Here is a 22,665-nt window from a genome sequence, read left to right on the forward strand (position 1 = left end):
ACAAGTTCTCCTTTTATGATTTAGCCATCTCAAAACAAGCATTTGATTTTATTTTTTTTTAAGTCAAAAAATTACTTATTTAGGATATGTCAAACAGGGCTGATAATTGAAAATTAAGAAAAAAATAAGATTTGGAAGATAAGTTAAATGGATTTATTTTTCTTTATAAGGTGCAGTTTAAAGTCAAAATTGTCGCACATCTATGAATATGTGGCCAAACTTGAACAGCCTCATTTGTTAAATTTGTTGTCAATTTAGTCAAAATTTAACAATGTTTGGCCAAACTAATAATAATAGGCAACCCTCTATTCCTTAAAAAAAAAGAAAAGAAAAGAAAAAAGAAAAAAGAAAAAAAGCAACCCCCCAATATCCTCTATTTAAATTAGAAAACTTCATTTTCCATGCAAAATTCAAACCATATCCTCCAAGATCATTATTTCAATTAAAAATATCTATTTACCATGCAAATTTCAACATGATAATTTTGTCAAGTTGGTAAATTTAATTTTTCATATAGATTTCTGCCTGTGTAGCACTGCAATTGATTTGCACCACCTCTAGAGCTGATCAATGCTCACAACTCTTTCATGGGGAAAATCCTAGGCAGCCCATTGCCAGAATAAATATGAAGTACAATGATGATATAACATAACATGATGGTATATATAATTGGCAAATGAGAAATTTCACATTATGGTAGTGAGGATTACCGTACCCTCCAATATCATGTTATCTACCTTCGGCAAAATAAGGTCACAACATACTATTACAGTGTTTGATCCAAGAATACCGATCATTATCGCCATTACACAATAAAACAATGGCAATTAAACCATCACCAAAACTACCTTGTAACCATGAGCAAACCAAACAAAACTTAAATCTCAGCAAGCATATAGTAATGATATCATTTACAGAGAAAGCACTCTTGAAAACCATATCCTTTGTTGTTATTAAGGGGAATTTTGAGGAGAGGCACCACGGCAAGCCTCTCTGCCTATGCACCATACTCTACTCCGGCTAGGCGTTGCTGTCACCGAACTGGTTTTGGCTTCAGCACACGAGGGCTCCAAATCAGAAGCATTTGTTGCACAAGGGTCGCAAAATTGTCTGTCCACCTTGTTCATCTGGTCAATAAGGGAGTGCCTTATGCGTTGACCAATCACCGGAGAGTCTGAGTCCCTAATGAGATTTATTCCGGGGAAGCTACAGGTTGGCATGGGCGAATTGGGGTTGCTAAAAACATCTTCTTGCAAAATATCTCCAATCCTCGAGAGTATTTTGAATGCCAAGTTTCGAAGAACTCGAGAATATGCTTCTAGAATTGAATGTCCAACATCCTACACGTGGGAATTGAAAGGAAACAACCAAAATTATTCCTTAGTTCTTGCAAAACATTATAAATTTACACAGAATGGTCAAAAAACTTAATCATGGCAGTCAAAGGCATGGAGATAATCAAATAATCTCAGTTACAATAATTTTTTTTTAAAATCACAGATTTAGTAGTGTTTGTTTCCAGCTTGCACAACAATGGTCATATAGCATGAAAATGTTTACCAATATTTTTTTAGAAATTTTATTAAAATAATGTAAAAAAGGATGGCTTGACCTAATGGTAAGGCTTGGCGTTAGCATCGCTGGTGGAATGGTTCGAGTCACAGAAATAACCTCTCCAGAAATAGGGGTAAGGTAAGGTTGCATATATCATGTCTCAAACCCCGCTTTAGTAGGGGCCCCGTGCTTTAGGTCACCCTTCAAGTGTAATATTGAAAAAAAAAAAAAAAAATTATTCTTTTAATGTTAAAAATAATATTAAAAATCTTTTGAAGGCTATGTAATACAATGGGCTTAAAGCCATTTTAATGGTCAATTTGGTTGGTGGTGTGATAAGACTGGAAAATGGAGTTGTTGAGGATCTGGAAGGTTTTACGAACTCACCTTGCCATATTGGATTTTCACGACATGAAGAAATGTCTGAGCGAGGTTAGGATATCTGGTCTTCAGCTGCTGTATAAGAGCTTCCGCTTTGTCCAATAAAAACTCCATCTTATCCAGTTCAGATATTGGATCCTTTATGAAGGACCATGATGTTCGAGCTGGAGATTTACCACTGGTTTGTTCTGCAATTCTCTCTTTCCATGCTAATACTGCTGCTTCCAATCTATTGGCTGTTTCAAGGGCATTGTGCTCGGATTTCAAGTTGAGGGAGTTGAGCATTTCCTCAGATGATATCGATTCTACATTCAAGATTCTGTACAGTTCTTCACCAAGACTTACCTTTCCCGACTGTAAACATGTATAAAATATAGTCACCTCTCATGGCAAATGCAGCAAACAATTCCTAGTTTGAAGTGTACCGAGCATGTTCATAAGATATTTAACATATGTATAGCAGTGAACAGACAATTGGATGGGAGCTATTTGCATAAGGCTTATATGTTTTTTCCATGTTGAGATAATGTTGAATAGCTTAATATACATTGTTGGGTCCATTTCCAAACAACTTGAGCGTTTGGGGCTAGTAGTGATCTAATGTGATATAAGAGCTCAGGTTAGGGGAGGTTTTGGTCCAAATCTCTCCATTTCCCCCTTCACATTCTGCTTCTCTCTATGATCTCCTAACAGTTTAAGCATTTGGGGCTAGTGGCAATCTAACATTCCACTACCAAATTTAAGTAAAAAAACATCGTTTGTTTCAGATTTAAGTGTAAATTTACAAAAATTAAAAATAAAAAACTAAGAGAAATTTTGCTAGGTTTATTGTGAGTTAGAAGTGCTTTGAAATGAAGAAAGTTGCTTGCCTTGGGAAGTGCATCTTTGATGATGGTTGGGACAGGCATTTCAAGCAAGACAGTTTCATTGATGGATTTGGCAGCCTTGAATACTTGGTGCACTACTCTACCTTGATTTAGCAATTTTTTCTTTTCAATTTCAGAGAGGCCACGGATTGGTACTTGGGGCAAAGGAAGCCACCACCTTCTGCTCCTGCTCCTTCCTTCAGCCCGGCTACCTCCTTCTGCATACCAAAACTCAGTGCTAACCATTGAATCTAGCGTCTCCTGTAAGTTTGAGATAGGCAACACGGTGAATTTCGAGTGTGAATTCATAAGTATTTCAAATAATTTTGATGTGAACAGAGAGACCACCCACAATAAGCATGGAGTCCAACTTCTGAAGCGCTGGAAGATTTATACGGATGTCTGCACGAACTTTTGGAGTCATTATCTGCTCTAAAACAAAAACAAAAACAAAAAAACAAAAAATGCTAAGGTTAAATCTGATCTCATAGGGAAAAGAATTTCTATGGACCAAAAGAAATGGAAAATACCTCCATGGTCCGGCCATTGGCATCGTTTTGCTTAGCTGGAACCAACTCAACCATATAGTTGGTAGGGGAGAGTAACCAGTCCATTTCTCTTTGCCATTTGCTCTTTCTATCCTCTGGCAGCGGCTCCAATTTCCACAGCTCGCCAAAAACTGATGCTGCAAATCCATTTATAGGATTTTCAAGGTAACAAACATAACAGAGGAATGGAAACAGAAGAATGAAGTTATACATTATAAAGACTCAGATCAAAGTTAACCTCAAGTTCCTTTTGCAACATCATTATTTAATCTTTGCTGCTACCAACTGGAAATTGACTCCCAATCCAATGCATGTGTTTTATATTTGCACATGCTTACTATTGTAGAATCTTTGAATTTTTTTTTAAATTCAGAAAAATCACTCTAAGTCTCAGTGTGTATGCCCTTGGATGCAGATATAAATTATATTTATGTGAGAGATAGAGAGAGTAGATTGTCAGCATCTTCACAATTTCTGTGAAGCGAAATTTCTCCATCTTCCTCATATCAATATCGTTTCAATCATAACTCCAACAAAATAAAATTAGTTATAATATTGACACTAATGACTAAGCCTCATGTTTCAATCAGAATGTTTTATAATGCATATATTGCCAAAAATACCCCTAGAAATTGGGATAAATGCTTTTTGATTTGAGTATTAACAAAAATATATTACAAAGCAATAAAACATCAACTCATATTTTGGTTAAGGAAATGAATATTTTTATGTACCTGCAAGATTTGTTATTGCATTAGACAATGCTAATGCAGTGGAGAGCCCCTTGCATCCCCCTGTAATATCTTCACCCAACAACAACTTTGCGAATCTTTCTTTCATTGTTTCAACATCTGAAAACTGAACACCATAAACAGGTTTTTCTTTGACATAAAAATGTTGGGGGCTTTCTGTGGCCTCCCATTCATCCAGTCCCTGCTCATCCCTCTTCATCATCGTCCAATGAGAAGAGAATGATCCAAAAGCATTATTGCTAGAAGAACAGCTTGAGGCATCTTCATCGAAGGAGTCAGTTGCACACCCATCTCCCCTGCTTGTGCCGCTTTCATTTTCGTAAGAACGACTGTTAAGAATGCAACTCTCTAGGCCATTATATGTCATTATTCCTGAAAGTTTCCATTTGTCCCACACTTAGTCACACCTCAAAAGAAAGGCAATGCAGTATTTTTGTTTTCTTTTTGCAGTATTAACATTAATATTACTGTTGCTATAGAGAATACAACAAACATGCATGTGTCTATTTGGACTACGGAAGAATACATGTGAAATTTTCTTCAACTAAAATGTTGATTTTTAGATTGTGTTTAGATTTATGGATTTGAAATAGACGATTTGAGCACTCATCATTCAAGGAGATCAGCACAATTCAGATATGATAGTTTAGATATGAATTTCCATACTGTATTTGAGAGCTTTTCCACAATGAATTATGACGGATTTGAAATAACAATGTAAAAGTAGTTACTTGAAATCCTTCATACTGAGGATCATACTTGCATAAAGATCATAATAAAACTATTCTTTTCTTACTCTACTCTCTATCTTCCCCTTTAAATTCTTAATCTATTTATAAAGTCTATGCCAAATCCCTTCATTTGAAATTCATTTCTACAAAAGGAAATTTAGTGATTTATTATGCTGGCAAACATTAGCATCAGATTCTAAAAGTTACTGACAAAGACAGCCCTATAATGAAGCATTGTTTGATGGATGATTTTTGTTTTGTGAATCACTCTCATCAATGTTATGAATAATCCTATCATGCATTTCTTTGTGCCTTCCAAATTAGTTCCATCTGCCTATGAAACTTAGAAGACAAATTCAAACCTGGAATCAAGTCGTTACAGAAATATGGATAACCAACTTAGTTAGTTCAAAGCTGAAATGGCAAGATTTCAGCTACTCCTGAAAATGATTCCCTATGGCATAAAAAAGAGCGGTTTCAACTGCCAGAGTGAAAATAGGATTTATTTTGAAACAATAATTAATGATTTCATTCCATTTCCAAGGGACATCCACCAGTGCCCCTAGTAGTATTTGAGTACAAGATACAATATTACTGCATTGTTCGCAGGAATGGGTAAAATAATAATGAAGAATCACACAAAGATTGTAACAACCTTCAGAATATCAAGATACCCACAAGGCGGTCACAAGATTTCACTAATCAAGTAGATATAGTACAGAATTGCTACTTAACAACTCTCCTACCAAAATACAGATTTTGCACAGCTTGTGTGGTTCACAAATGTCAACATGGCAGATAAGCAGTCAAATTTGTCTCTACTAAGGAAGAGTTAGGTGTAAGCACATGCAAATGCAGCTTCCATTAGCAAATGCTTTGTTCAAGGAAACCAAGAAATATTTAAAACTAGAAGCCTCTACAATTGACTTTAGATTCAAACAGCCCTACAAGTCAGGCACATCAATTTGAAGCAAGCATCCAATAGTTCAAAATCCCATCGTTCAATGGGCTCCATGAAGGACATACCCATATAGCAGGTACACTAATATTTCCTAATAAGTTATTTTTCTTCTTTTTGCTTGTATATTTCATTTTTATTTGTCCTTTTATTTTTTTTTATATATATCAAAAAAATTTCCCACAAGGTATTTAAAACCAAATGGTCCAACACACATCCTGATTTTTGAATACGTATAGTTCAGATCTAGAAGAGGGAACCATTAACTCTGGATCTGGATCCTTTGGTCAACAATCAAATTTGAAAAGAACATGACATACTCAAGAAGTTGTAGTTAATTTAGGTCTACAATTTCCCTTAAAAAGTGGTAGGTGGGATATTTGTGCTCAAAAACTCGAACCACAATAGAAACAAAAAGAAATGAAATACATGATTGAGGGAATCCCCATAATAGAAGCTGATCCAAATACAAACTAAAATAACTCTTATTTTGAAAAGTCATACTGACAATGACATTTGTGTCCCCACATAGTTATTTCACTGTCTCTATGAAGTGGGACTGGTATTAGTAAAATATTAATAGCACTTCAAATGAGGACCACCACTGATATCAATCAAACTAATAAACAAAAACCATGCACTTTCCATGGGCTCTGTGCTAGAAGGTTATTGATAAATCACAATCACTTTATTTACAATATCTATGATCTTCACACTTCCCATCCTAAAAAACAAGAGTAAAGAAATTCAAAAGAATGGGGTCCTTGCATGTGCCTCCGAGTTTAATATACTGGACACAATAAATGGGTCCCACCTATAAGGCCGAACATGGGGAGAAAAATGGTATTTTTTTTTACCTATTGTAACCTGTTGATGCTTTTGATTTATTTTTCACATATTAAAATTATTATTATTATTATTATTATTATTATTATTATTATTTTAAAATTCATGCACCGAAATATCTCCATGTCAACATTCGTGCGAAAATTGAAAAATGGAAAAAAAAACTTTAAACTCAACCGGGGTGGCAACCAAATTAAAGTCAATATAGATAGAAATTTCTAGGCTCTTTCCTTGGAAAATTCAATTATTTCCTTGATTTAAGAAGCCTAGAAAATTGGCAAAAGATTAAATATTAATATTTGCTAACTAACTTTTCAAAAAGTATAATATTTGCTAACTAATATCATATAATTTGAAGCCGAGTAAGGAAGAAAATTAGTAAGCAATTTGGCATCTGCTTCTAAGCCGGCTATTTTTTTGTCTTGTTAAGAGTTTTTTCAATTAAAATTCATTTATCCAAAAACTTCTAAGAAGTTTTTAAGAACATAATTGAAATATTTTGAATTTTTAGCAATAAACTTGTCACATGTATCAATTAGGACTATGTGCTATATCAAAAGAAATCAAGCCTAAGACGTTCGAGTTTACTATTCATCCCATGGAAAACCCTTTTATCACTAGGTTACCCACACGGGTTGCATTTGGCCTTTAGCCAACTCCTTGTGTTGGGTACATTACAATAGTCAAGACTAAGATTGCCATCCATGGCCCATCCCATGCAGGCCAGAGAGAAATTGGCATAAATTATGGAAGATTTGAATAGTCTCTAGAGAGAGAGAGAGAGAGAGAGAGAGAAAGAGTGCTAAGGAAGCTTACTCTCTTGTTCATCAAAGTCAAGGCTAATCTCTCTGTCCCGAGAACAGCAAGCCAGTCTCCTTCTCATGATCATCATCTTTTCTTGTACCCTAGTTGATCTTCACAGCAAATTTCAGCGGAACCCAGATAACTGGTCTGGTATATTCCAAAAGCTATGGCTATGCACCAACCCCTACAATAAATAAAATAGTACATTTTTAGATTTTCCAACTTACAAATTGGTCATAAGAAGTGTGTTGTCAGTGAGCCAATAACTGAACTGGTTCACAACTTCACATTGATTATCACTATTGCCAAATCAATAATGACTATTCCTACAATAATGCACAAAAATTTACCATAGGGCTGGTAATAAGACTGGCCTGTTCATAGCCAACATTGCTATATGCACAGAATTAAAACACAAAAAAATGCGTTGTATGGTTTATATTTATTTTAAGCATGGCCTACATCAAACTCGAGATGGATCTCATTCCCACATTATACTTTTTGTGCATTTTTTGAGTTTTAATTCTGTGCAACTATTATTTCTGTTTGCCGACTTAAATCATGAGGACTCCATAAATCTTGCGTCCGGATCCTCTAGGGTGAAAAGCCTACAGTCATCTCCTAGAGTGAACAATCCAACGGTTCACATTAAACCTCACCAAAACGACGTCGTTTTGGTGAGTACTTTGAAGAAAAAAAAAAATCAATTCATGGCTCTCTTCTCCTTCTCTCTCTACCTTTTTGAAAATCAACACATTCTGAAAATCAATCCATGGCTCAAGTAATAGAAGAAATCTCACAAACTCATATCTGAAAATCAATCCATGGCTCAAACTCAAGAAATCTCACAAATCAAACGATGGATTGAAACAAAACCCAGAAAGATTGAGTCAATCCATGGTTACTAAAATCAACAAACCCAGAAATCTGTCTTATCTTTTCCCCAGATGATTTTCAATCAAGATTGCATCGACGAGTCTCTAAATCTGATTCCCTATGCCGATGAGTGCAATTTGTTTCTCAACCCTGATCTGGAGACTCCTAGGGGTTTCATTGATGCTTGGTCAAATGAAGATCCCAACAGTACTAACAACAACAACAACGAGTCCTCTGTTTCTTTACGTGGGAACCTCTCGCCTTCTTCTCTCACTCTGTCGATGGCCACGGTGGCGGCGGGTGGCAGCGATGCCCTCACCGGCGAAATGGGTGGTCAGATCCAAATGGGTTTAGGCATTAGAGATTCAGATCACCATGAAGCCCAAGTTTCAAGCTGACTGAGCTCTGTTTCTTGGGAGGGTTCCACACCTGGTGGACCACTAGCCAAGGTCTTGATACTAAAATCCGAGAAACTTTGAGCCATGGATTGATTTTCAGAGATGGATTTGTGAGATTTCTTGATTTTGAATGGTTTTCTTGAGCAAGAAAATGGAAAAGAAAAGGTAGAGAGAGGAAAGGAGAAGAAAGCCATGGATTGATTTTTTTTTCTTCAAAATACTCACCAAAACGACGTCGTTTTGGTGAGGTTTAATGTCAGCCGTTGGATTGTACACTCTAGGAGATGACTGTAGGCTTAAAGCTAATCAAGACAATACTTTGAGGGGATCCTCTAGAGTATTTTTTTCCTAAAGTTTCCTAGAGTAGTGCATTATGTGGTTGAGATTTAATGACAAGTCACATCAATTTTTCAACATTAAATCTCAACCACACTGAAAGAGAAATTGAGAGAATTGAGAGAGTAATATTGAAAGAAGTTTCTGTATATTAACACTCTGCTTGAAACAAAATTAGAGACTCCATTATATAGGAGTTCTGATACAAGACATCATGATGATGGAATGGAATAAAATAATAAAAAGGACGCCGAAAGGAGGAGGCGCCGAAAGCAGCCGAAAGCCTCTGTCAATTTAATATATTTACACTATCATATATAGTATTAACAATGATATATATATATAGTATTATATAGTATTATATTAACAGTATAATATTAACAGCCCCCCTCAAACTCAAGGAGGACAAACATCAACCAACTTGAGTTTGGAGACAAGTTCAACGAAGCGACCAGGAGAATGGGCTTTGGTAAAGATATCAGCAGGTTGATCAGCAGAGGAGATGGGATGGAGATGGACAGTACCATGAGTGACGTGTTGACGAATAAAATGACAGTCAATCTCAATGTGTTTGGTGCGATCATGAAAAACATCATTGTGAGCAATTTGAAGAGCACTTTGATTGTCACAAAAGAGGGCAGTAGCACCAGAGGGGGAAACACCCATGTCATTAAGAAGCCAACGAAGCCAGAGAAGTTCCTGAGTAGTATCAGCAAGAGCACGATATTCAGCCTCGGTACTGGAGCGAGCAGTAAGAGATTGTTTTTTGCTGCGCCAAGAAATAAGAGAATCACCCAAGAAAAAGCAGAACCCGGTAGTAGAGCGCCGGTCAGTAGGATCCCCAGCCCAATCAGCATCGGAAAAGGCACGAAGCTGGAGAGAGGAGCGGGCGGAATAATGAAGTCCATGAAACAAGGTACCTTTGAGATAACGAAGGATACGAACTAAGGCGGCATAATGAGGGGTACGAGGAGCTGACATAAACTGGCTGACAATATGAACGGCATAGGCAATATCAGGACGAGTAACAGTGAGATAGACAAGGCTGCCAACCAGCTGACGATATAGGGTAGCATCAGAGAGAAGAGTGCCATCAAGAGGTGTAAGACGACTCTGAGACTCCAGGGGAGTGGAGGCAGTCTTGCAATCCGTAAGACCAGCACGGGTGAGAAGATCAGAGGTATATTTAGCCTGAGAGAGAAAAGACCCCGTGGAATCATGGAAGATTTCAAGACCCAAGAAATAGCTGAGAGGACCAAGATCTTTCATCTCGAAATGACGGCTAAGAAACTGTTTAAGGCATTTAATACCATCAAGATCGTCACCGGTGATAATCATATCATCCACATAAAGGAGAAGCAAGGTGGTCCCTTGAGCAGTGTTGCGGATAAAAAGAGCAGTATCATAAGAACTGGAGGTGAAACCACAGTCATGAATAGTGGAGCTGAACTTGGCAAACCAAGCGCGCGGAGCTTGTTTGAGACCATATAGAGCACGCTGAAGTTTGCAGACTTTATGAGGGGGAAAAGTAGATCCAGGGGGAGGTTGCATGTAGACCTCCTCAAGAAGAACACCGTTAAGGAAAGCATTTTTCACGTCCATTTGATAAAGATCCCAGTGTCGGGAGGTAGCAACCGCAATCAGGCTGCGAACAGAGGTGAGACGAGCAACAGGAGCAAACGTCTCTTCATAGTCAATACCATATTCTTGGTTGAAGCCTTTTGCAACAAGGCGGGCTTTGTAGCGCTCAATAGATCCATCAGAACAAGTTTTGATTTTGTAGACCCATTTGCAACCAATGGCAGTCTTGCCAGGAGGAAGATCAACAATGTCCCAAGTGTGAGTTTTGTCTAAAGCCTGCAATTCATCAGTCATAGCTTGCTGCCAAAGAGGATTAGAGCGAGCCTCACGATAGGAGGTCGGTTCATAAGTGGAAAAAGCAGTAGAACCAACAATAAAGTCACGAAGACGAGTAGAAGGTTGAGTTACCCGGTGTGGTCGAGTAGAGGCAGGAGGAGCCAGAGGGAGAGACTCACCAGGAGAGGAGGATCCCGAGGAAGCAAGAGCAGGACCATCAGAGCGAGCAGGGGCCTGGGACAGACCAGAAGGCAAGGCAGTCTCGAGAGAGTCCGGCAGGGGCGGTGGAGAGGCCGGCAAGGGTGAGGGAGGAAGGTCATCAGAGAACAGATCCGTGGAAGGGTCAGTAAAAAACAGAGAGGGTGAGGGAACGGACAAACGGAAGAGAGAGAGAGAGGAGAACATTTTGTGTTCCCAAAAGACTACATGACGAGAGATACGGAGGCGCTGGGAGAGAGGGTCCCAACAACGATACCCCTTGTGTTCAATACCATACCCTAAGAAGCAACAAAGGCGAGAACGTGGTTCAAGTTTGGTACGTTCATGAGGTTGGAGAAGAACAAAACAGGCAGATCCAAAGACCCTAAGGTTGGTGTAAGGAGGACGAGTGCCATGTAGACGCTCATAAGGAGTGTGATTGTGAATGACAGGTGTTGGGATACAATTGATAGTGTAAGCAGCAGTGAGAGCTGCCTCGCCCCAAAAATGTTCCGGACAAGAGGAAGACAGTAGGAGAGCTCGAGTAGTGTCAAGGATATGTCGATGTTTCCGTTCAGCACGTCCATTTTGTTGAGACGTACTGGGACAGGAACGATGAGGTTGAGTACCATGACTCTGAAGAAAGGAAAGAAAGTCAAGATCTTTATATTCCATGGCATTGTCGGAGCGAAAAATCTTAATATTTTTAGAAAATTGAGTTTTAACCATTGTAGCAAAATTGTAATAAAGTTGTTTGAGCTCAGAGCGAGTTTTCATAAGAAACAACCAGGTAAAACGGGAAAAATCATCTATAAAAACAACAAAATAGCGTGCGCCTCCCATAGTAGGAGTAGGAGAAGGTCCCCAAATATCAGAATGAATGAGATCAAATGGTGCAAGAGAAACAGAGTCACTTTTATTAAACGACAAAGCAGGTTGTTTGGCAAGTTGACAGGACACACAATCTAAAACATCAGAACTTACATGACCTAAACAACCACTGGAAATTAGAGATTTTAAACGACCAACAGAAAGATGGCCTAAACGACAATGCCAAAGATGAAAAGGAGATAAAGGAGGAGTAGTGGTAGCAGTGGTAGTAGTGGTAGGAGCTGTGATCTGAGAGGAGTCTGGAACATGAAGATGGATGAGTTCGTAGAGACGTCCATGCTTACGGCCTATCCCAAGAGTTTGCCCCGTCCGAGGGTCCTGCACCAAACAACCAGTACGGGAAAAGGTAACAGTTAGACCATGTTCACATAATTGACTAATGGAGATAAGATTTAAAGTAAGAGCAGGCATAAGATAGACATGGGATAAAGATAAGTGAGAGGTTGAAACAGAACCAACATGACTTACAGACAGAAGAGACCCATCAGCAGTATGGATAGAAGGAACATGAGGAGGAGAAGATAGAGGAGTAAAAATAGTAGGGTCAAAGGTCATGTGATTACAACAAGCAGAATCAAAGTACCAAGAAGTGTTACCTGCGGTGACAGATAAAGCCGTAGATGGAGGAGTACCGGAATTCTGCCAAAAATGTTGAAACATGGCTGCGACATCGGTTTGAGAGTAGACTGGAGTGGAAGGGTCTATAGAGGCAGAGGAAGGTAAATCCTCGGAGGCAGCAGCAGCAGTGCGTTGAGCAGGTATTGGTTTAAACGGAGTCCCAGAACGGTGAGAGTGGCTGCGAGAAAAATTCCCGGTGGAAGGACCATTGCGAGAGGCACGGGCGGGATTGCGGAAGCAATCTTGTTGGAGATGACCAGGGCCAGTCTTGTTACAAAACCGACAAAGACGAACTGGACAATTAACCAGAAGGTGAGCCGATGGAAGATTGCGGTTGTGACAGTAATTGCAGGCATTGGACCTTTGTGGTGAAGGTGAGGAAGGAGAACTTCGAATCTGGGGAGTGGCAAGAACAGAGTCCACAGGATGTGGATGGAGAGTACCAAATCGAGTTTCCTCGGACAACAGTTCTGAAATTGCTTGCTCAAGAGTGGGTAAAGGAGTTCGATGAAGGAGAGATGCACGTACTGGCTCAAAGCGAGGAGTGAGAGCCATGAGAAACTGAACCAAGCGCTGTTGGTCACGGTAAGTAGTAAACAAGGTAGCATCCTTAGTACAGTCCCATGGAGGTTCAGAAAGAGCGAGCTGATCCCAAGCATAATACATTTGGGAGAGAAAATCATTAATGGTTTGAGTGGTTTCTTGGCGCATACCGTGAAGATGACTCAAAAGCTGATATTGGTGAGCAAGGCCAGTAGTCTGATAGCGTTCGTGTAAAAAATCCCAGATGGCTTTGGCAGGAGAGGAAGCAGAATCAAGTTGGAACCGACCAAACTGAAGGCTGATAGATGTAATAGAAGTATTGCGAAACCAAGTGATGATCTGATAGTTTTTACTATCCCAATCTTCCAGTCGGTCGATATATTTGGCAGTGGAGTCTGTGGCAGCGGAATCTGTGTTCTCGGGAACGGGTTTGCACACATCCCCAGTAATGATGCGCCAAAGTTTCTTTCCTTTGAGGAAGCCAGACATAGCTTGTGCCCATAGGACATAATTAGTCCCGTCAAGAATAGCGGAAATAGGGTGAGTAGTGGAGTCTAGGCGATCCATGAGAGAAAAATAGCACAAATGAGGTAGAATCTGAAAAAACTGAGGTTACCAGTGAATTCAGAAGGTCGAAATTAGTCAGAAAAGGAGTGAACTGACCAAAAATATGACCAGAAAGGCCGAAAAAGGAAAAGTCAACGAATCTGGTCAAACAGGTTGATGCGCGGCGCACGTTAGCAGAGAGTGGCGCGGCGCACGTTAGCAGGCGAGAGGCACAGGCGCACGGAAGCAGCTAGGGCTGACGTCGGCTGACGTCAGAAACACGCGGCTCACGTTAGCAGATGAAGCCGGGGCGCACAATAGCACCGGACAGTGTAGGAGCGCGTAGAGCGCGTCTGAATCGAGTGAGCGCGTGGCCGAATGTTCCGGCGGCGCGTGGAGGCGCGTGCGGCGGCAGATGATGATGAATCTGGTGGCGTTGGCTTCGTCGTGAAGAGACGAAGGTGATGGTACTGTCCAATCTGTGTATTAGATAAGGACGAGGTACGCAGTAGTGATGCAGAGACTTAGGACACACACCTGTGCTCTGATACCATGAAAGAGAAATTGAGAGAATTGAGAGAGTAATATTGAAAGAAGTTTCTGTATATTAACACTCTGCTTGAAACAAAATTAGAGACTCCATTATATAGGAGTTCTGATACAAGACATCATGATGATGGAATGGAATAAAATAATAAAAAGGACGCCGAAAGGAGGAGGCGCCGAAAGCAGCCGAAAGCCTCTGTCAATTTAATATATTTACACTATCATATATAGTATTAACAATGATATATATATATAGTATTATATAGTATTATATTAACAGTATAATATTAACACACACAATTCACCACTCTAGGAAACTTTAGGAAAAAAATACTCTAGAGGATCCTTGGTGGTTTCAAAAATTCTCGACACTCTCAATCGGATTAGTTGTTTCAAAAATCTCTATCCCTTATCCTAATGCACTCTAAATTGCATGTAATGGGAATCTTGAGACACAATCACATGACTAAGAATGCATTGAGATAAGAAGACAGAGGTTTTTGTAACAGATGATCCCATGCCACCTTGAGGATCTGTCAAAAAGCATGATATTAAAGTTATACATCATTAATTTGAATGAATGCTCCAACATAGGCCCACCCTAAGGTTTATTTTCTTTCACTATTTTGGAGTGTAATTGGAGTAATTATAAAGAAACACCCTTTTCAAATCGATTGCCATTGAAGATTAAAAATAAAAAGTAAAAAAAACAAAACACGCACACACAATAACAATAAAAGAAAGAAAGAAAAGAAAAAAAAAATCAAGTGCTGACTCAGTTGACTCGGACATTACAGAGTCTAAAGAACGAGTTAACATTGAGTCAGGGAGTTCACACCCAGAAAAGACTCACAAGAACGCCATTGGCGTTTCCTTGAAATCATTTCATAAAATGGGGAAACAAAAAAACAAAAAATAAGTTAAAAAACCTTTTGGACATAAGCAAACAACTTTTAGTTCAAAAAATTTTAAAAAATAATAATCAAACAACTTTTTGAGCAAAAAGCTCCATTTGTGTAAGCTTTTTTTTGGCTTTACAATCAAAACCCTATCCAAAAAATTGGCCTTTTTCGGCTTTTGCATTGTGCCTCTGAGATTTACTCTCTGCTTCACTGACCTCTAAACAGAGGAAACAATTAAAAAAAAAAAATGGTGGATCAAATGTTAGCAAAAGATTTAAAAACTTGCTTGATTTTCTTTAAAAAAAAAAAAAAAATTTGTGATAAGAGACGAGAAAGAGGCAAACTTGGGGAACAAAAAATCTGGGTTTTTTGGATTGTTTAAACGCGAAGCTTCGCCGAAATCGGAGCTCTTTGTTTGTGCTGTAATAAATCGAACTTAAAAGAAGAAGAAGAGTGTGAAATGAAATACGAACCTTAGATGAAGAAATCGAAGAACAACAATCTGTAGAGAAGTCTGGAGTTGGGACTTGTTTCAGAGCTGCATTTGATGAGAAACCCAGTTCCAAGACGCCATCATATCTGATTCCACGTTATGGGTTGGTTGGAGACAGGGAGAGAGATAGGAAAGAGAAAGGGGAGAGAGTGAAAATGCAGGTAAATGTGTCTGAACCAGGAAGGGTAAGATATACACAGTGAGGACTGAACTGGCATTGAATTCAAATTAATTTTGTCATTGCTTCACACAGTGAGAGAGAGAAGAGAATTTGGGTCGATGGCATTTAATGGAGAGAGAGAGAGAGAGAGAGAGAGAGGAGTGCAATGGAATGGACGCAAGGGCTATACCGTGGCTAATGGGGATTCAGTACCCTTTCATTTGGGTCGGGTGGGTCCGGTTCCGGAAGAGCCGAATTTCAATAATTTAAAGAATTATTATTATTATTTTTTGAACTAAAAAGGTGGATAAAAAAAAAATGAACATGGTAAGAAAGTGGATGCTTGATATGGGTTTCCTTTATAGGGATGCACCAATAAATCTCAAATTAATAATTTATACATTGTTTAGTCTTAAAAATTTTTTTGTAAACTGAAAGGTCCCATTATAATGTTTCAAACATCAGATTAATGTTTCGAACATTAGATTTCGAACATCAGATTAATATTTCGAACATTAAATTGATGTGCAAATGGGACTAAATGGAGCATAAAATTTTTTTTAAGACTAAATGGTTCAACTTTTCAGAAATTAGAACTTATGCGTAAATTTTCCTTTCCTTTATGGGGCGACATTTATATATTTTTTATTTTATAGGAAGGTGTCCTCATTAATTTATGCCCAATTTGATTAATTTTATGATTTGAAATAAATGATTTGATAAATCTCTAATTACCTTTGAAATAACATTTATATGATTTGACTACAGAATGAGATCATGCCTTCATTTGGGATGTGAATTGATTTTTGATTTTTTAATTTTTTGACTATTTTAATTTGAGATTAAAAAGTTTCGTTTGAAATAATTTTTTTACTTTTTGTAAGAGAAAAATAAAATGATTATGATTTAAATATAATATTTTGTCTTATTTAATTAAAATAGTCAATTTTATTCTATATAACTATTTTAACCCAAATGACCATGCCAAACATAACCTACAATAATGTTTGTTCACGCCCCTTTTTTTTTGGGGGTTGTTATTTAGGCCTAGTTTAGAAAGACTAAATAAGTGCACTTTTTGACTTTTTTTGTATTATGTGTAGAAAAAGTAGAGAGGAGATGTTGCTTGATGTGACCCAAAAAAGATAAAAAGATGAAATAAGTGCACTTTTTCCTTTGTAGCCAAACTTGGCCTTAGGTGTGGTTTGGCAATTAGGATAGGGATTCGTTGGCTATTTTCTAGGCTGGGGATGTTTATTTTAGTTTATAAGGTTGAGTAATGCTAACATTTTTTGATTTGAAATAAATGATTAGATAACATGATTGGACCATGGAATGAGAGTGCCATTTTAGGAACATGGTAAAAAGTCACGTTTTTGGATACGCTGTCAAAAACGCCAGAAAAGTTATTTGACAAGTGTCAAAAACGCAGTCGTAAAATTACAAATTAGGGCCTATGAAAAAAAAAATAAAAAAATAAATCTCTTATGTTGGGTAAAGGTATTTTGGTCATTTTAGTTTGATTTGACACCATAAATAAATATTAAACTAAAAAGAAAGAAGTCAGCTTTTTACCAACTTTCCAAATCACTTCTAAAAAAGCTAAAAAACTTAGTAAAAAGTCAAAAGTCAGTTTTTTACCAACTTCCCAAATCAACGATAAACAAATAGTTTATTTGCTTATTTTTGTGACAAGTTATCATGTCATCTCTCTATTATTTACATGTCCTTTTTGTAAAAAATTAAAAATCACTAAATAAGCCATATCCAAACATTCCTTAAATTTTTTTTTAAAAATTAATTCTTTGTGTATGATTTTCTTAGCTAATAATTATAAAAAATAAAATTTTAAAACAAAATTCATCTCTATTTGAGAATTGTTAAAAAAATTTACTTTTTTCTCAAATTTGTATCTTTAGGGATTTTTTTTTAAAAAAATTGAATTTAAAAAAAATTAAGTTTCAAATCCTTCTTGTGTAGAACGATCTATAAAAAGTTCAACCAAAAAAAAAAAAAAAAAGAAGAAAAGAAAAAAAGAAAGAAAAAGAAAATCACTAAAACCAAAACTTTTTTTTTTTTTTTTTTGCAAGAAAACACACACAAAAATTTTTGTGGTAATGATTGTGGCTCACAAAACTTTAGTGCGACATCCTTATTCTCTCTAACAAAAAAAATAAAAAAATGAATCCAACCCTTAAAATTAGAGTGAATCTTGTCTCTACTAATAAAGAGTCGCTTTAATTATCATATCATTAATATAGTTTTTGGATTTAGAAAATATTATAAATCTCAAATAATTTATTAAATATTTTACTAAATCTTTTACTTAAGTGTGGGACTTACACAAATTCGCATATGTCATATGAAAGATTTGGTAAAATATTATTTAAAATGCCTAACATTATTTTTAAAATTTTGAATTTATGAAGAGAATAAAAAAATAAATAAATTATGTCCATAGTCCATTCATTTTAGCGCGACACCCTATTCACTTTTTTCACTTAAGGTTGTCTATTCTTTTTTGTATGAATCTTTTATTTATTTATTTTAATTTAATTTTTTAAGATATATTATTAATTAAATTAAATTGATACAATATAAAAAATTTAAAATTAATACAATTAAAATTAAAATTAAATAAATCAAATTATCGCATGAAGCAAAACATATGAATCATAAATAATAAGAAAAATAATATTGAAAAACGAAGTCCACCCACGTGATTCAATGTGATTGGTTAGTGCATGGGCCACAAAACTATGCACAAATCAAAACAAGCCATGTCTACAAGTTTTGTTTTAAAAAAATTGAAAAAGTTAAAAAGAAAGTAAGAGATTATTTTATTTTATTTTATTTTTTCAAATTGTGATGAATTGAGAGAGAGGGGCAGCAGGAGCCTCGATCCATAATTTAGGGGGGCCATGATAGGCGCCGGTAGGGAGGGGGTTGGTCTGAGCGTCGCGACTGGGGCGCCCCATCATTGTTAATTTGTTACCATCACTTGATTTTGTAAGTGGGTTGTGTCCGTTTTAATTTTGTCTCGTCCGCGCTGAGGCCGCTCCAAATTCTCGTCACATTCCACAACACTACCAAACAAAACAACTTGGGTCATTGCTGTACTTACGGTCTTTAAAAAATATTGAATAAAATATATTTATAAAAAATTAAATTAATCAGATGTTAATCCTTCTTTCATTAAATCGCAATTTTGAAGAATGGAGAAATTGTTCGAGGGGTCATCACTTGTATCATTTTAATGATTTAAATAATTTATTTTATCGGGTCTTAGATATATATATATATATATTATTTGTATAAAAAAAAAATTAGATCAATCCGATATTCGTAATATCTCTATTTTATCGCATGAAAAATAATTGGAAATTCTAATAAATGAGCTTTAATGAGAGTGGATCCCATTGTAATGTGATATTTTGGCCTTGGTTTTATTTTATTTTATTTTATTTATTCTCTACCACATTATTAGAGTTTCAAAATTAGAGAGATGTATAATTGCTCTTATCGCATTTAGGCCCCGTTTGTTTTCAGAAGTACAATGGAGGAGATTCATAATGAGGAGATTGTTAGTGAGGAGATTAATAGTGAAGGGATTAAGTAAAATTGTGTTTGTTTTAATGATAGTTGCTAGTCTAGGAATTGTTAAATTATTTTTATATAAAATAATAAAATAAATAAAAAAATATAAAAAATTAAACATTAATGTTTAAAAAAAATTCCCAATATGTAAAAAATAAAAAAATAAAAAAATTTCTAATCCTCTCATTATTTTTCTAATATCACCTCCATCTCTTCCATCTCAAACCTCCTTTCAACCTCCATCTTAATCCCCTCATCCATCCTAATCCCTTCCCAAACTTTACAAATAAACATAACACTAAATAACCCCACATCCATCCTAATCCCCTCCCATCTATTGCGCTCCAAAACAAACGGGGCCTTATGTTCAAAAAAAAAAAATGAATGGGCTGTTTTTAAAATACATTGATTGTTAATTTTTTAGAGACATATTATATAAAATGAAATGGTAACGAATATCAAATCGACTAGAATTTTTTTTTTTTTTAATGAATGATATAAACAAAACCTAATAAAATAAATGATTTCAACCATTATAAAGAATCCTACAAAGATTTCAACCATCATCTCCAGTTTTTTAAAAAATATCCTAAAAAATAAACTTCGTACCACAAACCACACAACAATAACTAATATGCGCAATACACTGACCCCAAATCTTTAAAACAAAGCCACCCAGAGATGCTTAAAAAGAGGGACATATACATGTGAAAGTCCCCATTACGTTTTGTCCCCATTTTCTTATCACTGCATGGGCTTTTCAGAATATACAAGTACATACTATTCTACTTTTCTCTCTCTCTCTCTCCCTCTCTCTCTCTCTCTCTCTCTCACACACACACACACACACTCACACAGTTTGTATGGAGGAGAGAAGGAATAGAGGGCAGTAGGAAACAACCTCTTCGTGTGACCATGCTTCTTTCTTGCCCATTTCCAACAAGGGAGTTTGTTTTTTGAAATCTGTACAGCACTGAGTTTGAGGAGATGGGAGAGGCAATTGGGCTCCTTCCATTTGTCTGCATTTTTTAGATAGATATACATACAGATCGTGCCAGAGAAGAAATATGTAGGCAAATAAAATTAATATGAAGATTATTTAAAAATAAATAAAAAATTAAAAAAAGTCATATATTGAAATAGGTAAAAGCTGATACAGATATAACTATCTTGTTTTAAGTAAAGTGAAGTGAGAATATTATTACTAGTAAATAAGTAATTATTGCTATGTGCTTCAACTTAAATGATGAATGCCCTAAGTGCACTAAAACACTTCTTCAGTAATTTTGTTCCCTTGAATTAATCGGGCCAACTTGCGTACCGTTGTACAATTTTATTTAGAACATTATTATTTAGGTTTAAAAATTAGATTATCTTTTTAGATCTAATAATGTATTAATTCATTTCTTTAACTATCAAACCAATTATTTTCTTAATACATCACTGAATCTAAAAAATAGATTTAAAAAATGAACTTATATATCATTTTCTTTTTATTTAAGAGATTTAAAGGTCAATCCTTACCAAATTTTTTGTTGTATTGTTTATTTTATTTTCATTATATATAATTTATTTTAAAAAAATAAAAAACTAAAAATATTGTACTTAATATTTATTTGACTTGTTATTTTCCTCATCATATATAAAAATATTATTCGTAAGATGTCATATTATCTTACATTTTTATTAGTATCATTATTTTTAAGGTAAATTACAGATACATCTTTTGAGGTTTGCTTAAAGTATAAATTATCTCATATGGTTTGAAAAATTATAAATATTCCCTTGTTAAATTTTTTTATTTAACAGAATTAATTAAAAAAATAAAATTCATAATTGCTTTCCTGTACAATAATAAAATTACATAAATTGTTAATTGGAACATATTTCTAATATCATTAAAAATTATTAATTGATTTGATGATTTATTAATAAAAGAGACGATTTGTTATGAAATTAAAAACCTCAAGAGTGAAATCTAATTTTCAAAATTACAGGAGATAATTTGTATTTTAATCAAAATTCAGAAGTGTATTTATAATTTATTCTTATTTTTAAAATATACAAAATTAAACCGTCCCGCCCCGCCCCAATTTGCCTCGGTTAGCCCGCCCCATTGCGGTCTTTCTAGGTAAAGCCACACCCTATGGACAATCAGCCCGTACAAAAATGGGGCCTTTACACCCAACTAGATTAGGCTAAGTTTTGGGCTGACCTTTGGGCTCTTTAATTTTCATTTCAACCCACGGTTTGAAGTCATAATGAAGATCTTCACTTGTTTCTTTACTAAGGACAAGTTAATTCTCATTCTCACTAAAAGATACACGCATTTTTTTTTTTGTTAATTTAAATCATGATTTTTTTTTATATTACAAAATTGAACACAATTTTCACAAAATTCGACCATGATTATGTAATCAGATTAACTGTTTAAAGCATAGATGTAATCATAATAGGTTTTACATTGTACAAGTCATCCACAGGCTCTAGAGTCATCTTCTTTACCTGGTCTTCAACCTTTTCATGACATCTCCCGGCAAGCTCATTGGCGCCACAACCCCTCCCTCTCCGAACCCAACTCTTGACTCGAATCCCGCCAGCTTTAATTCCACACCATCCAACTTTTTTTTAAGGATAAAATTTGAAATACAAGTTATAGTTAGTCCTCTTTTGACAATTTAGCTCTTTTAATTAATTAATTTTTTTTGACTATTTTAACTTGACTAAAAAAACTTTATTTGGGTACATAATTAGTTTTTTATTTTTTATGTTATAATTGATTTGATGGTTGTAAGAGAAAAAGTGAAATGATTATGGTTTGAATATGATATTTTATTAACTATTTTAATCTATTTTGTCTTTATTGGCTATACCCCAAACAGGACCAGTATTTTCTTTTCCTACGAAGAGATATTTGTAATATATAGAACATCACAACCACAGAAAATTATAGACTATTCCCGGAGTACCACGTGTCCGTACTCTTAACCAATCATAATTTATTCTGCCCCCTCATGTTCCTCAATCGTCCAACACAATGCCCCACTTACTCAACTTTTCTACCAATCACAATATTATGAAATACCATACGTCTATATTTCGCAATTATTGAATAATTACCCACCACAACCACAGTGACCTAGTTTACTCACCCGAACCAACATCAAAGGGCATTTTTAGACTCATTTTCTAGATCTAGTGATAATTAAATATTTTCTAATTATTAACCAATGATCTTCTTGGTGTATCACTGGGTTTAAAAAG

The 22,665-nt window shown here is 35.8% G+C and overlaps 1 protein-coding gene across 2 annotated transcripts; it reads right to left on the minus strand.

The window, feature by feature from the left end:
• Nucleotides 1–644: 644 nt before the first annotated feature.
• Nucleotides 645–15,992, minus strand: ROPGEF14 (RHO guanyl-nucleotide exchange factor 14). Of its 2 annotated transcripts, XM_028263042.2 has the most exons (8): nucleotides 15,625–15,992; nucleotides 7,453–7,624; nucleotides 4,084–4,473; nucleotides 3,332–3,486; nucleotides 3,154–3,228; nucleotides 2,805–3,062; nucleotides 1,942–2,289; nucleotides 645–1,340 (listed from the first exon to the last, which is right to left on the minus strand). In XM_028263042.2, the coding sequence occupies exons 2-8, from the start codon at nucleotides 7,526–7,528 to the stop codon at nucleotides 954–956; spliced, it is 1,689 nt and encodes a 562-aa protein (XP_028118843.2). In that variant the 5' UTR covers nucleotides 7,529–7,624; nucleotides 15,625–15,992; the 3' UTR covers nucleotides 645–953. The 2 variants fall into 2 exon arrangements, with proteins under 2 accessions (XP_028118843.2, XP_082757914.1); XM_082901788.1 differs by lacking the exon at nucleotides 7,453–7,624 and having other exon boundaries at nucleotides 15,625–15,750.
• Nucleotides 15,993–22,665: the final 6,673 nt, after the last annotated feature.

The sequence above is a fragment of the Camellia sinensis genome, chromosome 13 (assembly GCF_055761805.1).
Source record: "Camellia sinensis isolate YWXY chromosome 13, ASM5576180v1, whole genome shotgun sequence".
Classification (NCBI taxonomy): Eukaryota; Viridiplantae; Streptophyta; class Magnoliopsida; order Ericales; family Theaceae; genus Camellia; species Camellia sinensis.

Coding starts and splice junctions, on each gene's coding strand:
- ROPGEF14 (XM_028263042.2), bottom strand. CDS start 7,528: ATGATGATCATGAGAAGGAGACTGGCTTGCTGTTCTCGGGACAGAGAG. Junction 3,487..4,083: donor TGCAATAACAAATCTTGCAG/GTACATAAAAAT, acceptor ATGGATTTGCAG/CATCAGTTTTTGGCGAGCTG. Junction 1,341..1,941: donor TGAAAATCCAATATGGCAAG/GTGAGTTCGTAA, acceptor TCCCACGTGTAG/GATGTTGGACATTCAATTCT.